At 43.4% G+C, this 18714-nt stretch overlaps 1 protein-coding gene across 1 annotated transcript in view; it reads right to left on the reverse strand.

The window, feature by feature from the left end:
* VWA3A (von Willebrand factor A domain containing 3A) overlaps positions 1-18714 on the reverse strand; it is a 41876-nt gene that overhangs the window by 12793 nt on the left and 10369 nt on the right. Inside the window, 14 exon segments of the mRNA XM_090277779.1 lie at positions 945-1015; positions 1969-2164; positions 2550-2694; positions 2876-2950; positions 4574-4693; positions 6139-6233; positions 6690-6770; positions 7953-8056; positions 8166-8301; positions 11799-11924; positions 13906-13971; positions 14192-14300; positions 14609-14734; positions 17052-17158. Coding sequence (XP_090133905.1) covers positions 945-1015; positions 1969-2164; positions 2550-2694; positions 2876-2950; positions 4574-4693; positions 6139-6233; positions 6690-6770; positions 7953-8056; positions 8166-8301; positions 11799-11924; positions 13906-13971; positions 14192-14300; positions 14609-14734; positions 17052-17158 — 1557 coding nt within the window.

The following is an 18714-nucleotide window of genomic DNA, read 5'->3' on the forward strand; positions in this document are numbered from 1 at the left end:
TATGAGGAGGGAAGCTAATGCGGCATGAGTCACGTCATCCAAAAGATATGTTGACATCTGAACCCCTGGTACATGTAACTGTGATCTTACTTGGAAATCGGGTGTTTGTAGATGTAACTAAGATGTTAGTTAACGAGATCACACTGAAGAAATGTGGGCTTTTAATCTAATGTGACTGGTATCACTACCAGAGGAGAAGGGACACAGACACACACAGAGGGAGGGAGGAGAGCTATGTGAAGATGGAGACAGAGATGGAGTTGTGCTGCCATAAGCCAAGGACACCACCTTTCTTGTGCCGCCAGTGACAAGGACACCCTCCTTGACCAAACTTTAGTCAGGATTCTCTGAACCCTCTTCTCAACTAGGATTCAACTCTGGCCTGCCAAATCCAGTTTTAGCAAAAAAGTCTTGCTAAGTTCGTTTAGTAAGAAGCCCCCACCCTTGATATCTGATCAAGTTCTTCACCCCCTATCCTGACATCTAAGTCCTTAATCTGCCTTCAGCAAGAATCCTTCTCAGTTCATTTAGCAAGAATCCCCCTATCCTTGAAAGCTAATCAAGTTTCTCTTAGTAATTTTTCATCCATGACCCTGTCACTCTGCTCATTGGCTATAAATCTCCAGCTGTCTTTGCTGTGTTTGGAGTTGAGTTCAATCTCCCTCTTATTGTAATAATCTTGCATAAAGTCTCCCTTGCCATTTTTAACAAGCATCCAGTGCAATATATTTTCTTTAATACCAGCTGCCACTGAGGGATTGTACCCAGAGTTTTCAGAGGAAACATGGCACTTCTGACACCCTGATTTCAGACTTCCATCCTCTAAAACTGTGAGAGAATACATATCTGCTGTTTTAACCCTCCTAGTTCATGATACTTTGTATGGAAGTCCCAGGAATAATATAGAAGTCAGTGCATTCATTTGCCCCACCTCTAAAGCATACCTTTTGGGAATAGTTGAGAGCTTTTCCCATCTCAGACATGATGTTGTTGATGTCATCACTTTCGTAAATGCCTAGAAGCAAAGCACATCATGAGCATAGGGAAGAGGTGTACATACTGCAAGTGTCTGTATCTGTACACAGAAGAGCCATGTGGAGGTGACCTGAGCTGGAGGGGCAAGGTGGGATCTTAATGGGCTGAGCTGACCAGCCCTCACCCCAACACAGTCCAGAGGCAGTTATAATGAGGTTACCATCAGTGGGGCTGTCCTTGGGACACAGTACCCTGGCACCCAGCCAAGAGCTTGCAAAGGTCCTACTATTCCAGTGAATAAAATCATCCATCTTGGGATTAAAGTGGCTACCATCAGTAGTGGATATTGATGACAAGGTCAAGAGCAACTAGAGGATAATAAGACAGATTCTGAAGTTGGTCTGGTTCACCACTTACTACCTGCGTCCTACTTTTAATCCATGTGAGATGTGGTGGGGAAGAGAGCTTTTTTGGCATCTGCTGTTTTTCAAATGTCTTCAGCTCACAATAATTTTTTTGCCCAAGTGGCATATTTTGATTCCCTACAACTATCACAAAAAAATTTTGTTGCTCTGTGCTCCACTACAACTGTCTTGTCACTCACTTGTTATGAACATTCCCCCTTTGGGAAATACTAAACTAATTGACCTTTAGAGCCCCTTGCAGCTCTGACACTAAAATATTTTAAAATAGTTTTACTTTTCTTTTTTTACTTAAAAAATTGTGGTAAAACATACATGACATAAATTTATCATTTTAACCATTTTTTAAGTGCATGGGTCAGTGGCATTAAGTACATTCACATTGCTGTGCAGCCATCACCACCACCCATCTGTAGTGAGTGTGTACTGACTATATAAACAGCAGTTCTCCATTTTTAAATGTGATTTTCACATGCTGCTTTTCTGGAATATATCTAGGGCACAGGGGGGTGACGTTGGCACTGAGATACCTAGAAAGAAAGAGGTGGAGGAGCCAGCCAATCTTACACACCTGTATCTCCAAACCAGTGGAAGCGGCCACCAGCAGCCTGGGTGAGCTTTCGGTAGGCAGAGACCGTGTCAGTGCAGCTGGCATAGCAAGCAGGGGGCATGGTGTCCATCTGCGGCTCGCCCACATAGAAGAGACACACATTCAGCTGGAGGTCGCAGCCTCCACAGGACTCTGCCATGTAGGAGCTGAGCGTGGGCTGTGGGGGAGAGAAGGCAGAGGGCTCTTGCTGCTGCTGACCTCAACCTGAGGGCCTACTATGTGTCAGGTCTAGTACTTGGCACTGAAGATAGAATGACAAATGAGCTGGGTCACAATTTATCTTACTAAGGTAAAGCTGGGGAGCTGGATCCAAGAGCCTGGCAACACCAAGTGTTGCAGCTTGGTTACAACCTGGGAACTTGTTAGAAATGCAGACTCTCAGGCACCTAGGCCAAAGCTTTGGAACCAGGATCTGCATTTGAACATTCCCGGGTGATTCTTCTGTACACTTATGTTGAGTTTGGAAACATTTGCTAGGCGTCCACCTAGGGGAAAATGTGGAGTCATGAAGAACAGGTATGCCTAGGAGAGGGAGTACCCACCATGTCCTGGTCGGGAATGCCCCCTGTGAAGAGGTAGATGCCCTGTGATTGCTTTTTGTCTCTGTCCTTGAAGTCCACTTCCACAGCCTTCCGCAGGGCGCTGAGGATGTTCCTGCTGCCCTGACACTGCAGGGTCAGGGCCCACCTAGAGGCAGGAAAGGCCATGCTGAGGGAGGCCAGGGTGACACCAGGAGCAGACATTTTCTGTCATGCTTATGTCTGTCCCAGGGCAGGAATTCTATTCCCAGTGGAGAGGGGGACAGAGAAAATGGCACCACCCGGACCACCTTCAGACATAGTAGGTTCAGCCTCTGCCCATCACCTACTGCCAAGCGCTTTGTAAATTGTTGTGGCTCATGGAAACCATCTCGGGCCTCCAGCTTTCGATTGTGCTTCCAAACCTTGGAGGGAAGGAAAGAGGGCTTGTTCTTAGGCCAAAGATTGCTCCACTCTGTGCCCCAGCTCTTTGGGCTCTGCAAGCTCTAAGGAGGCCAAAATCTTAATGACACCTCCAAAATGTTAGGGTGTCATTGGCCTGGGCCAGCCACAAGATTTTCTTGCTGGTTATGACCTGTCCCAGTACATTCACAGTGAGGCTGAGCTGGGGCTCTCAGTGGAGACATAGAGACAGGGTCAGCTTTGGCCATCTGGCCAGACTTCCCTCCTGACCTGTTCTGGTAACTGGTGTTATCAGTGTGAATTTCCTCATCCCCTAGGAAGGGAGTCCTTTCTCCCTTTTTAATCTCCCCTAGCACACTGATTCATGTTTACAACACATTTTCACTTTCTATTTGTACCATTGTTTGTTTATTTTTTAATATACATCATTTCATCTTTTCTATGAGACACATTTAAATTCTTGAGAAGAAAATTTATCCTCTTCATCAAAGTAAAGGTGACTCCTCTCTGGTTCAAGATTGATTCCTCCTCCTGGATTCTTGATTCATCATGGCCACTCTCTTCTGAGACCTTGCACTTGCCTGTCTCAACATGCTTATCTCCCACTACAAGGCCTTAAGTTCCTTGAGGACTGGCATTGTGTTTTAACTACCATGTGCCTAATGCCCAGCACAGTGCCTGATGCACAGCAGGTTTTAATAGAAGTCTGTTGAACAAATGAATGAATAGTTGGATAAATGAATGAAAACATTGTCTAACATGTTTCTATAAATACTTTTTCTATAGAATTTATTAGGAAAAGTTTAGGCTCTGGTACAGAATAATATACAATATTTACTGCTGACTTAATAGGTTTAGAAAAGCTCCTTATTAGATGTGAAGTTGTATAAAAATGTATAGTTCAAATGGGTTCCCTTTCTCTTTCTCTCCTAATTAGTGAAAATGGTATGCAATTAAAATATGTATAAAACTATGTATATATTTAAATTATATGTAACTGTGCATATTTAAAGTATGTATAAATTATATACATAATTTTAATATTAATATATAATATATAGTTATATATAATTTAAATATATAGTTATATATAATTAAGAATATATAGTTAAATTATATAAAATATTTAAATTTTAATTAATTTATATTTTAAATTTAGATGTAAAGTTATGTATATATAATTTAAATATACATTATATTTATATAATTTAGTTTATATAATTTAATTATACAGAGCTACACATAAAACTGAAATCCTAAATAAAATATTGTGCCTTATTAGACTCAAACTGGGAACTAAGACTGGAGTATGCCTGGGGGACCTTCTTTTTCTCTCTTGTGTTTATCACCTTGGAAGCCAAGTGGGGCAATGGGTGGAGTTACTTTATCCTGGCTGATCAAGCAGTGTATTTTGGGGCTGCTTTTTACCTTAACCCCAGTGGGACTGTTCTGCAATCACTTAATTATTCAATGCCCCAAACAAGATCATTCAAATCAGATAAACCTACGGCTGTCCCAGGATGCTGGGTGCTCAGAACATCTGTTGTTCATTCCCCTTCCAGAAGCCTCAGCCCAGCGGTGAAACCATGCACACCAACCTTCCCCATCAGGAACTGGGAGCTTACGCAATGACATTGAAAGCGTCCTTGTTGGACAGTTGCTCCTCCAGAAGAAGTCGCAGGGAGTGCTGGATATGAATAATGTACATGGAATTGCTCGCAGAGATATCGAGTAGTAAAACCACCCTAAACAGAAACACAAGCTTTAAGAGGAGAACTGAATCTCTCAGATAGTGTTCATTTTGTTCCATTTTACTATTTAAAGTGTTTTCCAGGGGAACTTTATGTGCCAGATTCACATCTGGTCAAAATCTTCTCTGTGGCTTGAGGTCAACAGATGTGGGTTTACGACAGTAGACTTAGAGGGTTATGGAACCTTCTCTCTCAGGAGGTCCTATCATGGAATAAATTCTCATGGAACAGATGGTTTAAGGGGCAGAGGCTGCATATAATAATATGTATACTTTTCCTTGTTTTAAATAGCTGGGATTTAATATTATTATAGGTTGAGGTCTTTGAAGGAAATACAGAAGCAAGGTAAGCAAGTCAGATGTAGACTTATGTGTATCTGGGCTTCTGGGGAAATGTTGTATCTTCTTGTTTCCTTTTTCTGTTTTAAGATCTCTAGCCCCACTCAGCCTTCTTTTACTATTTTAAAGTTTATATTCCTACCTCTTGCCTCTGTTCTCATTTTGAGACACCTATGAAGAGCAAAAGAAAGTCCACTGGGTTTAGAATCAGCAGACCTTGGTTTGAGTCCCACTTCCTGTGTGGTCTTAGGCAAGTGACAAAACCTCTCTGATTATTGGTATGTTTATATAAACTATTTTTAGTAAGACTCCTCATAAGATTGTGTTAAGAATTAAAGGATATAATAGATGTAGAGTATTACAAAGAATACAATTTCGTAAGGGTAACATATCAAATAAGGTATGGAATGATAATAATGGTTATAATGGACACCTGTTGCTTCCCCCTACTCGGTATCCATTACCTCTCTGGCAAGAGCATCCTGATTTTCCTTTGGGAAACACCTCTGCCCCTGTCAGTTGCTGTAGGTAGAGCTGACCCTACCCCAAGCTTTGAGAGTGGGTGTTTGACCCTAGGCAATGTTCAATCACACTACCCTGGCCAAGGTGAAGAACTCATGGATGGGCCCATGCCCCAAGCTCTGGGAGTGCTAAAACTGGTAGAAAGTAAGTTGGGAGCTTAAGGTGGCTGGTGGGAAGCCTGCCTGAAAACAAAGCCATCAGAGAAGAAAGCAGAGCTGAAGATGGAGACAGATTCCTGACGTGCATGAACCTCTGGATCAAGCCATGCCTGAAGACAGTGGTCAAATCTATTCTGGAATTTTTAGTTACCTTAACCAGACTTTACTTTTTTGTTTTAGCCAATTTGCACTTACTTTCTGTTGCTTCTTAACTGAAAGAATCCTGAGCAACACAATAATATTATTGATGTTGATGATGATGGTGGTGACTTTTTTCCTCCAGGGGTTCTGTTGAGTGATTTGCTGATCCTTAGTCTAAGCAATGGTTTCTGTGCTACTAATAGGGAATCCATGAGTTGGATAAGTGTTATGTTGCACACCAAACCCATGAATAACAAGAATGTTATTTGGGGGAAAGTACCTTTTTTCACAGATGGTTCCCCAGTTTCTTCTGCTGGCCAATGAGAGCCACTCAATCCGCCTCTCATACATCCGCATAGCTCTGCTGAGTTGTTTCTGCAAACCCATGGGTCACACAGAGTGAACAATTGCACAAAAGGTGGCTAATTAAAGGGTCTATGAGGAAAGGGACATACCCCAGTTGGCTTCTGGGAATGGTGTGTCAAGGCCATGGGTATCCAGGCAGTATGAATATTCCACTAAATCATGGACAAGTCTGATGCAAGACCATGAAGGGGAGTCAAAGTATTTTATTGCCCCTTATGGGGGAGGAGGTAGGTCTTGTCCCAAAGGATTAGATTTTTTTTTTTTTCCTTTTGGCTTTTGTTAGATGCACCCAGGTTTCTGCTTGGGGATGGGGTGGAGAAAGCTCAGAGGTGCCTGTTGGGGGAGCACAGTCTCTGTTTACAAGAGAATTCAGTCGATGGCTTGGCATCTCCACATTCCTCAGCACCTTGCTCCCATTCCCCCTCCTCTCACCCCATATTCTGACTGATTGAACCCATCACTGACCTGGTATTTATAGAGCACAGGCAGGTCCACATGAACATTCTTCACTGTCCCATCATACCATTGAAACTGTACCATTGCCTTCTGCACTCAGGTGTGGCCAGGAGGGGGCGCAGGTGAATGGAAGCACACCGTGAGGAAGAATTTTAAGTTTAATTTGGGCACTGGGACTCTGACCACATGTAGGGTCAGATTATGTCCCTGCTTCTCCCCCGCCCACACACCACAGGTCACTGCCTTGTCTGGAGCTGTAGCAGAGGACTGTCAGAACAGTGGTCCCTGAATGAACATGCTGACAGCAGTCAGACTGCCATCGCAGAAGGCTCTTCTGAACACTGGAGTCTTGATTACAAAATATGGCTGGAAGCTCTGGTAATAAGAGTGAGAGACCTTAAAAACACACTAGCCATGGGTTCTTGGGCTTGGGAACCCAAGTAGGCCTTCGTGGACACTTTGAAAATCAAATTTGTTCATCTTGTTCTTTCATCCTCCACTAAGTTCTCATATACATGTCTTGAAGTATCACTCCATCCACTTAGTCATCCATCCCCCGCTTGAATCATCCATCTCTCTTCCCTTTCACTCTTTGATCTTTCTATTCATCTTTCCATTCATTATTCCTTCCATTTCTCCAGTTTCCTATCCTTACTTTAATTTTTATTTTCATCCTTTTATCTTTTTTATCCTATCTTGTCATTCATCCTTCCAATTTTCCCCTTGATCTGTTCACATTTCCAAACATACATACACACAAACATCTGCCTACATTTCCATGTATTCATCAACATTTTCATCCATCTATCCATTCATCCTTTGTTTCCTTCTTTCTACCCACTCAGTTATCCAGTGAACATTCATTGACTGCTTTACTTGTACTACATATTGGGGATAGAGAGTTTTTTCTTTTAAAGGGCTCGTACTCTGGTGATATTCAGACCTGTAACAAATACACATATTGACACAGTATAGGAGCTAAAGTAGAAGTTTGTACAAGGTACAGTGAGGACACAAAGAGTAAGTGTGCTCTGAGTGAGGTAGAGGAAAACCTTCGTACTGGGGTTAACTGTGGTACCCAATTTACTCCCTCTTGCCCATCTCCCAAGTTTCATTTTCAGATGGGTGGGAAGGCTGCATCCCACTCTGGGCTCTCAGGCCCACACTCCTCAGACTCTACCTTATGACTCTTATTTTCTGAACTCTTAAGAAGGGAAATGTTACAGAGGAGCTCCCCTGCAGAGGACAGAGAGAATTCTGAATGTGAGTCACCTCATGGATAGTTGACGACACCATTTTCTGGAGGATAGGCACAAATTCCTCAATGGGAGAGAATGCATTGGGCATCAGAACCTGATAAAGGCTTAGCTTCTTGGCTGTAAAAATAAATGGTGGGGCTTGAGGTACTACACATGAAGACCCAGAGGGTTAATGGCTTTTAGTCAGAGACCTGAATCCTGGGTTCTTCCCCCTTTGAGGATTTACCTTTTAGGCCATTGTCTTTTAGCCATTCTGCAGACGTCTTGTCCAAGTTTGGGAACTCAATTGTGAGGGGAGCTTCATGCTTTGGGGGTTTAGGCAAGAGACCTCTGAGTGGCACTTTTGCAATCTCTGTAGAAACCTAAGTTAAAATTAAAAATCTTCATTACACAACCATATTTTAGAGCTGCAAAGTTGTCAGTCTCCCTCACCTACCCAGTTCCCCTAAGGGGAGAATCTTAAAACATTATCTGGTAAATTAAAGGTAGTTTGCTTCCCCCTCTCACCATCCCCATCTCCTTTTCTGGAATTTCAGGGGAAGAGAGATGTTTCCAACAACTCTCCTCCTTTCATTTGCTCATTCTCCTGGCCTCTTCCCCACCTTTAGCATTAAGATCAGCACCTGGGCCTCCTGATGAGAGGTGGCCCTTCAGTGGGTTCAAAAACACAAAGCTTCAGGGAACTAAAAAGTAACTTTACACCAGGATCATGTAGGGAGCTCTGATCTAGCCCAGCCTCCCTTGCCCACATTTATAAACTGAACACCTGAGGCTATGAGAGGTTTAATCACCCAGCTTGTGTAGGAGTAAAACACAGAACAGCAATTCCCAAACTTTGAACATTTAAGCACCGTTTTCATAAATTTTGCTATATCTGAAAACCATTGTACTGTTATGTACTCAGTTTATTTTTATTTTTAAAGTATATTTTATTAATTATGCTCTTACAGGTGTCCCAATTTCTTTTCCCTTTGCTCCCCTCTGCCCAGTAACCCTCTTCCCTCCAGCAATCCCACCCCTCTTAGTTCCTGTCCATGGGTCATGCAGGTAAGTTCTTAGTTCTTTTGCTTCACCCTTTCCTATATATAATTCTTAACATCCCCCTGTCTATTTTGTTTCTACTAGTTATTCTTCTTAATCCCTGCTCCATTTCTCCCTTTTTCCTCCTTCCCCTTCCCATCTGATACTCCTCCAAATGATCCCCATACCTATGATTCTGTTCCTATTCTGGTTGTTTGCTTAGTTTGTTTTTTATTTTTTAGATTCTGTTGTTGATAGTTGTGAGTCTGTTGTCATTTTATGCTCATAGTTTTGATTTTCTTTTTAAGTCCCTTTAACATTTCATATAATAATGGCTTGGTGATGATGAACTCGTTTAGCTTTATCTTGTCTTGGAAACACTTCATCTGCCCTTCCATTCTAAATGATAGCTTTGCTGGATAGAGTAATCTTGGTTGTTGGTCCTTGCTTTTCATCACTTTGAATACTTCTTGCCAGTCCCTTCTTGCCTGCAAAGTTTCTTTTGAGAAATCAGCTGATAGTCTTATAGGCACCCCTTTGTAGGCAACTCTCTGCTTCTCTCTTGCTGCTTTTAGGATTCTCTCTTTATCTTTCACCTCTGGCATTTTAATTATGATGTGTCTTGGTGTGGTCCTCTTTGGGTCTAGCTTGTTTGGGACTCTCTGTGCTTCCTGAACTTGTATGTCTATTTCCTTCGCCAAATTTGGGAAGTTTTCCTTCATTATTTTTTCACTTAAGTTTTCAATTTCTTGCCTTTCCTCTTCTCCTTCTGGCACCCCTGTGATTCAGATGTTGGCATGTTTAAAGTTGTCCCAGAGGTTCCTAAGCCTCTCTTCATTTTTTTCAATTTTTGTTTCCTCCTTCTGTACTGGTCTACTGTTTTTTTCTTCCTTATGTTCCAAATCATTGATTTGAACCCTGGTTTCCTTCTCTTCACCATTGGTTTCATGTGGATTTTCCTTCATTTCAGTTAGCATAGCCTTCACTTCTTCCTTTATGTGTTTGTCATACTTAATATTATCTGTCAAGTCTGTGAGAATTGTTATCACCAGTGTTAGGTTGGCTATCTCCTTTTCACTCAGTTCTCCCACTGGAACCTTGATCTGCTCCCTCTATTGGGCCATACTTTGTCTCCTCAACTTGACAGCCTTCTGTGTTTGCCTCTGTGTCTTAGGTAGAGTTGTTGCAGTTGTTAAGTTGTAAGGGGTGGAGCCTTAGGTATTCATCAGTACTGGGTGACCTGTTTTACCACATTGTGGCACTATATGTAGAGGAGGAGTCTGAGAGGGAAAAATGCCACTTGCTCAGCACTCATTCCTTTTCCAGGCACCTCTCCCGCTTTTCATATGGGACTGGCAACCCTCTAGCTGTTGCTTGGTGATGGTTCCCAAGTGGGTGGGTCTATGGACACTCTCAGACTGTGGGGGCCATCTAAACAAGCAGACTGTGCTGAGAGACTGGTAGTTTCTTCCTCCATCCCAACCCCCACTGATTTTCACAGTCAGAAGCAATGAGGCTTAATTTTCTCCAGTGCTGGAACCATGAGCTGCATGGTCTGGTCTGGGGCTGGGATCACTCCCCAGGTGTCCCTCCCTACTTTAAAAATGTATGACTGTGCATTCCACCAACAGCTACAGTCACTGCCCTGCTGCTGCCACCACTGCTGCCACCACCACACCACATCCTCTGCCCCAGCTCTGCCCCTTCTACCTGTCTGGATGAGTATTTCTTCTTTATTTTTATTTTTTTTGTTGGACTTCCATGTGGTTCAACTTTCTGGTACTTCTGGTTTTTAGTTTTTAGGTAGTTGTAATTCTTTCTTAGTTGTGGAGGGAGACACAGCATGTCTACCTATGCTTGCATCTTAGCCAGAACTCTTAGTTTATTTTTAAATCAAACATGTGACTTAAAGCTTTTTAATATTCAATTTGATTTTCTTTAAAAAACAGACTCCTTTTTGTACTTATAAATTTTTAGAAAGATCTATTACTACCATAATGAGCTAGTTTTAAATTTATAACATTAAAAAATATCAATCCATGTATCACCTTATAATCTTGCAAACCACATATAGTACATGCATTTCATTTTGGGAGACTCCTAACAAGGATTTGGCCATCCGACAGACCTAGGTTCAATTAGACTCAATTGTTTTCTAACTCAGTGATCCCGATCACATTATTTAACCTCTAAACTTCAGTTTGCTAATCTGTAAGGGGGCATTAATTAAGGACTGTGCCCATTTTATATTGCACACTCAGCAAATTAGAACTATTATAATTACAATACTAGTCATCATGATTATGTACAATCATCAGAAGAACTAGAACTAAAGTTTAGGACCCCATTGTAGGTGCTGTTTCTCTCACTGTAACCAGCCAGTATAAATGCATCCCAGTACTCTTCTGTCCACAGCTAAGTTTTCTGTGCCATCTAAACCGCATATAGCTTTTATGGTGCTTGTGCTATTGTGCCCATGTTAAATCTGTCATAGAAGAGGGATGTTGGCCCTGAATGAAGGACTGGGGGAAAAGGCCATTTTCTAGATGCTGTGTGGTTGAAGTTTTCATTATTCTCCAAACTGGAAGAAGGGGAAGGTGGAAGGGGTAGCAGGAGCCTGCTGCCCTTTCCCCAAAACACAGTTTTGAATTAGAATATCTACCAGGCCCATTTCTGGCCCAATGGAAGACCCGCCTAGCCCATCAGCTCAGAGCTATGAGGCTTTGCCTTGTTTCACTTTCAGGACATGGTGGGACAACAGACAGGTGAAGAAGGAAAATGGAGTGAAGCCCACTGAGTGTTTCAGGGAGAAGGCCTCAGAATCTTCACTCACACCTACCTCCTTCATGACACCTGTCCGCTCCTCACTGGGGGTATTGTGGTGCAGAACCTGGATGTGGCCCAGGAGGCTCTGGGCCTTCTGGATTTCTTCCAGTAGCTTGTCAATGTCTGGGCTGGTGCAGATCTGGGGGTGGTAGGAGCAAGCAGCCATTCAGAAGTCACTTAGCTACCGGTAGTAGTCAAGGCAAGAGAGGGCAAGGAGGGATGTCAGTTTAAACTTGATGTTACAAACTGAGGTCTGTGTATGAGACAGAACTTGAAAATGCATTGTGTTCCATTTATACAGCATTGGCCTGCAGTGTTAAGTAACTGAAGGGTGATCTAACCTTAAAAATGTGAAGAAATACTTTATACCCTCTAGTAAGCTGTGATAATAGTAATAATTTTAAAAGGACTATACTACTGCTGGTGGGAATGTAAAAGGGTACAGCTGTCATGAAAAACAGTTTGGTGGCTCCTCAAAAAATTAAACAGAATTATTCTATGACCAAGCATTGACACTCCTGGGTATATACTCCAAAACTTGAAAACAGGGACTCTGATACTTGTACACCAATAGTCACAGCAGTTCACAATCACCAAAAGGTGGGAACAACCCAAATGTCCATTGACTGATGAATGGATAAACAGAATGTTAGAATATCCATAAAATGAAATATTATCACCATAAAAAAGAATGAAGTACTGATACCTGCTACAACATAGATGAACCTTGAAAATATTATACTAACTGAAAGAAGCCAGACACAAAAGGTATATGATTCCATTTAAGTGAAATATCCAGACTAAGTAAATCCACAGGAGCTGTGTGTGTATGTGTGGAGAGGGTGTCAGTGGGGAGTGACTGCTTAAGGATATGGGATTTCCTTTTGGGGAGATGAAAATGTTTTGAAAATAGATAGAAATGGTGGTTGTATGACATTGTGTTGGTATCAATACCACTAACTATACACTTTAAAGTGGTTAACTTTATGTTAGGTGAATTTCACCTCATTTTTAAAAAATGCAAAGAAATCACACACATAAAATAATCCAGATTTCTAGTTCTTCTTGGAAACTCAAGAGGATCTGGCAACACTGGCATCACATTCCTACAGAGGTGACTGGTGGGGGCTGAGCAGGGGCACCTTTTCAGGTGGGGCAGGTGCTGTCTAGTTCACCAGTTCCCACCACTCTCTGTTGCTTCCCTCCAGAGTCAGTTGTCATTCGTGCATTGTTGTTTTGCTCGTATTAAAGAAAACAATAAAATTTGTTGTATCTATACCTCCATCAATAGTGGAAAAATAACACATAAGAGGGCCACAGGTTTTAAGACAAAATGTTTCTTAAGCCAGCCAGTTTCATTTATATACTGGACCTTTCTAGTGCATGGTCTGTTGACCCCTACAAACAAAATCTGGGCAATGAGGTAACAAGAGGGGATGTTGCTGAGAAGGCATTTCCTGACTTTGGTTCATGTGAAATGCTACACTTCGTGACACCTAAATATACCTGTGAGATGCAACTATTTGTTCACTTCTGGCTATTAACAGTTAGTAGGCAAGACGCAACACGTTAGCTGAACAGATGGCTGGATTCTCAATCTGCCAAATGGATTTACAAACACATATGCTAACTGTTTCCTCCATGTGGACACAGGGTAAGTGATGTCATTATTAACTGGGACAAAGACACTAATGGATGAATTGGTACAGAATTGATTGCTCATTCAGAATCGACTGCTGTGGGTACCCTGCAAGAGCAAAGGTCTATCTAGGAGAAAGAACTGAGGCAGCCAGTTCAGACTCAGAGCTTCGATGGAAGCAGAGGTAGGGTGAGGCCCATGTTGATAGCAACTGGATAGACTCAGGGTTCTATCCACCAGGCTTTAAAAGGCTTCTCACCTTACAGCTGTATAATCAGCTCATCATACATGCTGACCAAAGGATCTCTTGTGACTCATGTCCCAGTTCTTCCCACATATTTACTTTAACCTGATTATACCTGTGTAAGTCCATTGATCTTGGGGAAGGAAAGGGAAGCAAGCACACAGCATGGTCTGTCCTGGCCCAGGTTCCCAGGCACAACGGGGTAGGCATGGAGGAGAGCAGCAGCAGCAAGCATACCTCCATCCCTGGGGTGTAGCAGTGGTAGTGGCCCCCAACAACTTCTGCAATGTTCTTCAGGATAGCCTGTGGGATGGTGGCAGGGTCAGCCCTCACTAGGGCAATACCAACACTCAACATGCTTTTTCCTTGACCAAACCTCCCAATTCTCCAGACTTCCCATCTTACCAAAGGGAGAACTAGGTACAAGAGAGTCATGCTCTGGTCCACAGCTTGGGGCCTTATAGTCTGGCACTGCTCACTATGGCCAATCCAAGGGAAACCTTGGAAAGTCTTTGGTACTTACCAGAGGCACCTGATCATTGCATTTGTAGGTGACAATGTGGGTGTGGAGATCCCTCCCCATAATGGACTGTTGGATGTAGTCAGACAGGATTTCAAAAGGTTGATCTGGGCTGAGGAGAAAATGGAACAAGAAGGGGCCACCCTAGCATGAGGACACACCAGAGCAAAATGATAATTTCTAGGGAACATCCAGAGTCTAACCTACTACCTGTGTCCCAAGTCACTTGTGTAAGATGCAGGGCAGAGTAAAGCACAGGCCTGGCCTGCTCTGGTGGCCCTGTGGACAGATGACCCATGAACACAATCCCTCCATCAAGCATGTGTCAGGAGTCACGTTTGATGATCTTTCTTCAAACACTGGTTTGGTTCTATAGCCCCCTTTATGTACTCTGTTACCCACTTAGGAAAGGAGACCTACCAGCTTCCTAAGATGATAACCAGGGAATTCAGCTCCTTTAGAACAAAGGTTTTCTTCAGGGCTTGCAGCAGATTGCTGCCTCTGTCAGGTTGCAGGTGCTTTACCCAGAGCTTGAATTCCTGAAGACTAGGGTGGACAGGAATGGAGACAACAGCAGCATAATCACAACATTCTGCAGGATTCCAGGCCCAGGAAAAATGGAGCTCATTTCAGCCTAACAATAGCTCTTTGCAGTGGACATGTTTATTCCCATTTTATAGGTGAGGAGACTGAGGTTCAGAGTTAGGAATTGCCAAAATGATACTGTAAGCAACTGGCAACACTAAGAATCCAAACCAGGTCTGACTCTAGGACCTGAGCTTCTAGTGACACTGCTGTCACAGGGTCTGAGGCTAAGACTCTTATTCTACCCACCCTGAACCTTTCAATTCTGCTGAGAGGTAGACTTCAGCCTGAACCATGAAGTCAATGCTCTAACACTTAGAGGAGTCTAAGAGAAGGCCATGGCTGTGTGGCCACATCTCATGTGGATTGGGGTACACACAACTGGTAACAGAGAAAATGACTTAACATGGTGCTTTCTTGGTTATATATTGAATACCTTACATGGTTCTAGTGACAGAGTTCTGTTCTTCCCATTTCTTTTTCAGTATGCCCCCACAAACCTCCCCTCCTAAATCTCAGCTTGTTGCTAGAAGTCTATCTCTCATTATTATAACTGTTGAGTCCCCCTTTTAAATAGAGAAAGAACAAATTCAGGCCTAGAGCCTTCTCTAGCCAATAGGTCTCAAGCTGGGATTAAATATCATTGTTTTGTTTGCTATCTTTGTATTTATTTTTTGGCTACTTTCTAATTGTGGCAAGGATTTTGGGCTTCTCAGTTACGGTACTGATAGAGAGTTTTCTTCAACAATAAAAAGGGTTGCTATAAATAAAACTGATAGCAGTGCAAGTGGTGCAGAATAAATAATAGTACCCATGGCAGAGATGTGATGAAAATCACTTAAGTTCAGGAATGACTAAAGTTGAGAAACTCTTGGCTAGATGATCTCAAGGTCACTTACTGGTTGGACAATGGAGATCAAGGGTCTAACTAAGGTGGAAATCATGCTCTCATTTACTGAGTGCCTTCCACATAACAGTTACTTACTTTTCATTTCATTCTCACAACAACTCAGTGAGGAGCAGGTATCCTCGGCCTCATTCTGCTCATGACAGAGGTGAAGGGACTGGTCAAGTTCACCCAGTAACTGTCAGAGCTGGGATTCAAAGCCAGCACTGCTGGAACTGAGCACTTCTCTACCTGGATGGGTTCTTCTTTACAGTCAGCTCTGGGCAAGGGGATCTCCATCCCAGAAACCTAAGCTTGTGGATTTTCCTGGACTCTGTTCTGGAATCTAATCCTGGCTCTGCCACTTTGGGCATGCTCCCTAACCTGAGATCCAGTTTCCTCATCTACAAAATGGGGATAATAATCCTATTCCATGTGTTGGCTACAAATATGAAATAAGATAGTACATGCAAAGTGGTTACCATGGTACTTAACACATGGTGGGTGATCAAGGATATGCCCTTCATGGTATAAGTAAAAACTCTTACATACCTTTCCTCACTCTGCCCTCCCAAACTAGAAACTCCCAAATAAAGGACTAACTAAATTGTAGTATATATATGCAATGGAATACTGTACAGCCATTAAAAAGAATAAGGAGTACCTGTATGCACTGAGAGGTTAGGTGCAAAGCCAGTTGCAGGCCAGTGTAACATGCTGCTGCTGGATTATTTTTTAAAAAATTTTAGAGGTGTTATTTTATTCATTTTAGAGAGACAGGAAGGGAGGGAGAGAGAAAGATAAACATCAATGTGCAAGAGATATATGGATCAGTTGCTGCTCGCACACCCCCAACTGGGGACCTGGTCTGCAACTCAGGCATTGTGCCCCAACCAGGAATCCCAACTGTTGACCTTTTAGTTTTCAGGCCAGTGCTCAATCCACTGAGCCACACCAGCCAGGGCTCCTGTCTAGGTTTAAATAAAAGAAGATGAACACACAGGTGCATGTGATAGGCTATCTGTGGAAGCAAACAGAAGAAACTGTTACTGGCAGGAGAGAGGAAGACTCAGGTGAGGGAGACTCATTTGCTATTATTTATCCTCTCATACTGTTTGAATTTTTGAAGATGAGCATTATTATTTTCATCATAATAAAACTACCTGCTAGTTTGCTGAATAAAAATGGTGTCTTGTGGTTATTTTGTCTTTTCGTTCGATGGATTGCTTGTGAGGGTAACCCCTTTTCCAAAAGTTATTGGTTCCTGGTGTTTCTGCCTTTGTGAATTGCCTGACGGGGTCTTGTGTTTGCACTTCAATCATGCAATAAAGACACACTTGGGGATGAAAATGACCACATGAACATCCTGGGGAGGGCTGGGCGGTCACTCACATGGAGGTGCTGACGACCACGGGGTCAGGCCAGAGGGCGCTGGCGGTGGTGCTGAAGGACAGGACGTACAGCTTCTCCTTGCCACTCAGCTGCTCATCAATGAGGCTCTGGTGGACAGAAGTGTCCGGTAAGGAGTTAGTTGGTTATTAACAAAAGAGAAGGAGGCCAGACGTCTGGTTAGGCCTGATGAAGTCAGGGAACAGCAGTTTCAGTCACCGGAGGGAGTGACGGCAGCATTTGGACAGCATCCCTCCTAGTTGACTAGGCAGGAAAGACAGACTTACGGCCTCCCCCAGTGGCAATGGGCATCATTTCTCCAGACTAACAGGGGAGGGAGAAAACAGCGAGGGGTAATTCCTGTTACTGAGTCTGTGCAGTAGAAGCCGATGAGAAGGCAGAACTTTGAGCCAAGCTGCGACCATAAAGGGGAGGAGTCTAGCCTGGGAAAGTCTGGAGAAAGGCTCAGATTGGAGGAGGACACTGAACGGCAGACACAGGAAAGTAACTGTATAGTTTGAGAGAAAGGCTGCTTCCTCTGAAGCCCAAGGGAATATATGGAAGCTAGATAAAGAACCCCAGCATGTGTCCTCCTTGGAGCACACCCACTTGAATCTCCCTTTTGAGAGTACTTTTGTCTTCTTTTTTTCCTAAACTCTAACGGTCACCACAAGACTTGCAAACAGTGGAGGAGCAAGTAGTGAGAGAGGGCTCTGCTTTTGCCTCTGTAGCTTTCTTTCCTGAGGCCACGCAGCTGTTATTACAGTCTGCCTGCTTCCTAGCTCTCCGAGAATATATTGTCATTTTTTTTTGCTCTAATAAATCTTGCCACTCTCACCTACAGCTCCTCCTAAGTGAGTGTCCCTGAAATTCTTTCCCCACAACATTGCAGAAGAGACCACTTCCAGACCGTGCAGGGCGTATCTGCCTAGGTCTTGGGGCTTCCAGTGATGGAAGGACATCACTGGCTCCCAGAGCAAGGGGCCATGTGGAGCCCAGCTTTCCCTCTCAAACTGCGGCTGGTCCGCCGGGGTGGGGTATGAACTGTGCTGAAGCAGGGTCACTTGAGGTTCAGCTTAGTGGACTCACGCTGACTTCCCACCCACTGGGAATATGGGATGAGAGTTGTAGTTGACTCTCCAGCCTGTCCCATGGTCCTATGTGGTGGAGGCAGGATGTGGGCCTTCAGCCTGAAGATTAATTGCATGCCCTCAGCCTCGCCCCCTGCTCCAACTGCAGACTGCTGTTCTCGTCTGGAGCAGCTCCCTAGGGGTGCCGCACACGGGGGTCAGAAATGTGGGTGGGATGTGTGTCTTGGCTATCCATTTCAAGTGTGTGCTATGGTTGAACCCTTACCTGTGGCACCCAGGAGGGAAAACAGAGGTGGGGGGCAGTAGTTTCTCTTCGAGGCGTGTGAGTTGGGGATGGAGCAATAGGTGCACCTCAGGCTGTTTGATTGATATTCTTAAGCTATAGCTGGTGAATATCCAACAGGGGTGTCTTGAGACAGAGTTAAGCTAGTAGGGAGTGCCACGGAGAGAATACTAGAAACCCACACTCCAAGGGAAAATGACTTTGAGGTTGGGTTTCTTTAACTGCAGATGTTAAGTGTGAACTGCTCTTTGTAAAACACATAATTTTGCATTTGCTATAAACAAAGTTGGCT

This window comes from Furipterus horrens, unplaced genomic scaffold (genome assembly GCF_987537825.1).
Source record: "Furipterus horrens unplaced genomic scaffold, mFurHor1.1.pri manual_scaffold_5, whole genome shotgun sequence".
NCBI classification, from domain to species: Eukaryota; Metazoa; Chordata; class Mammalia; order Chiroptera; family Furipteridae; genus Furipterus; species Furipterus horrens.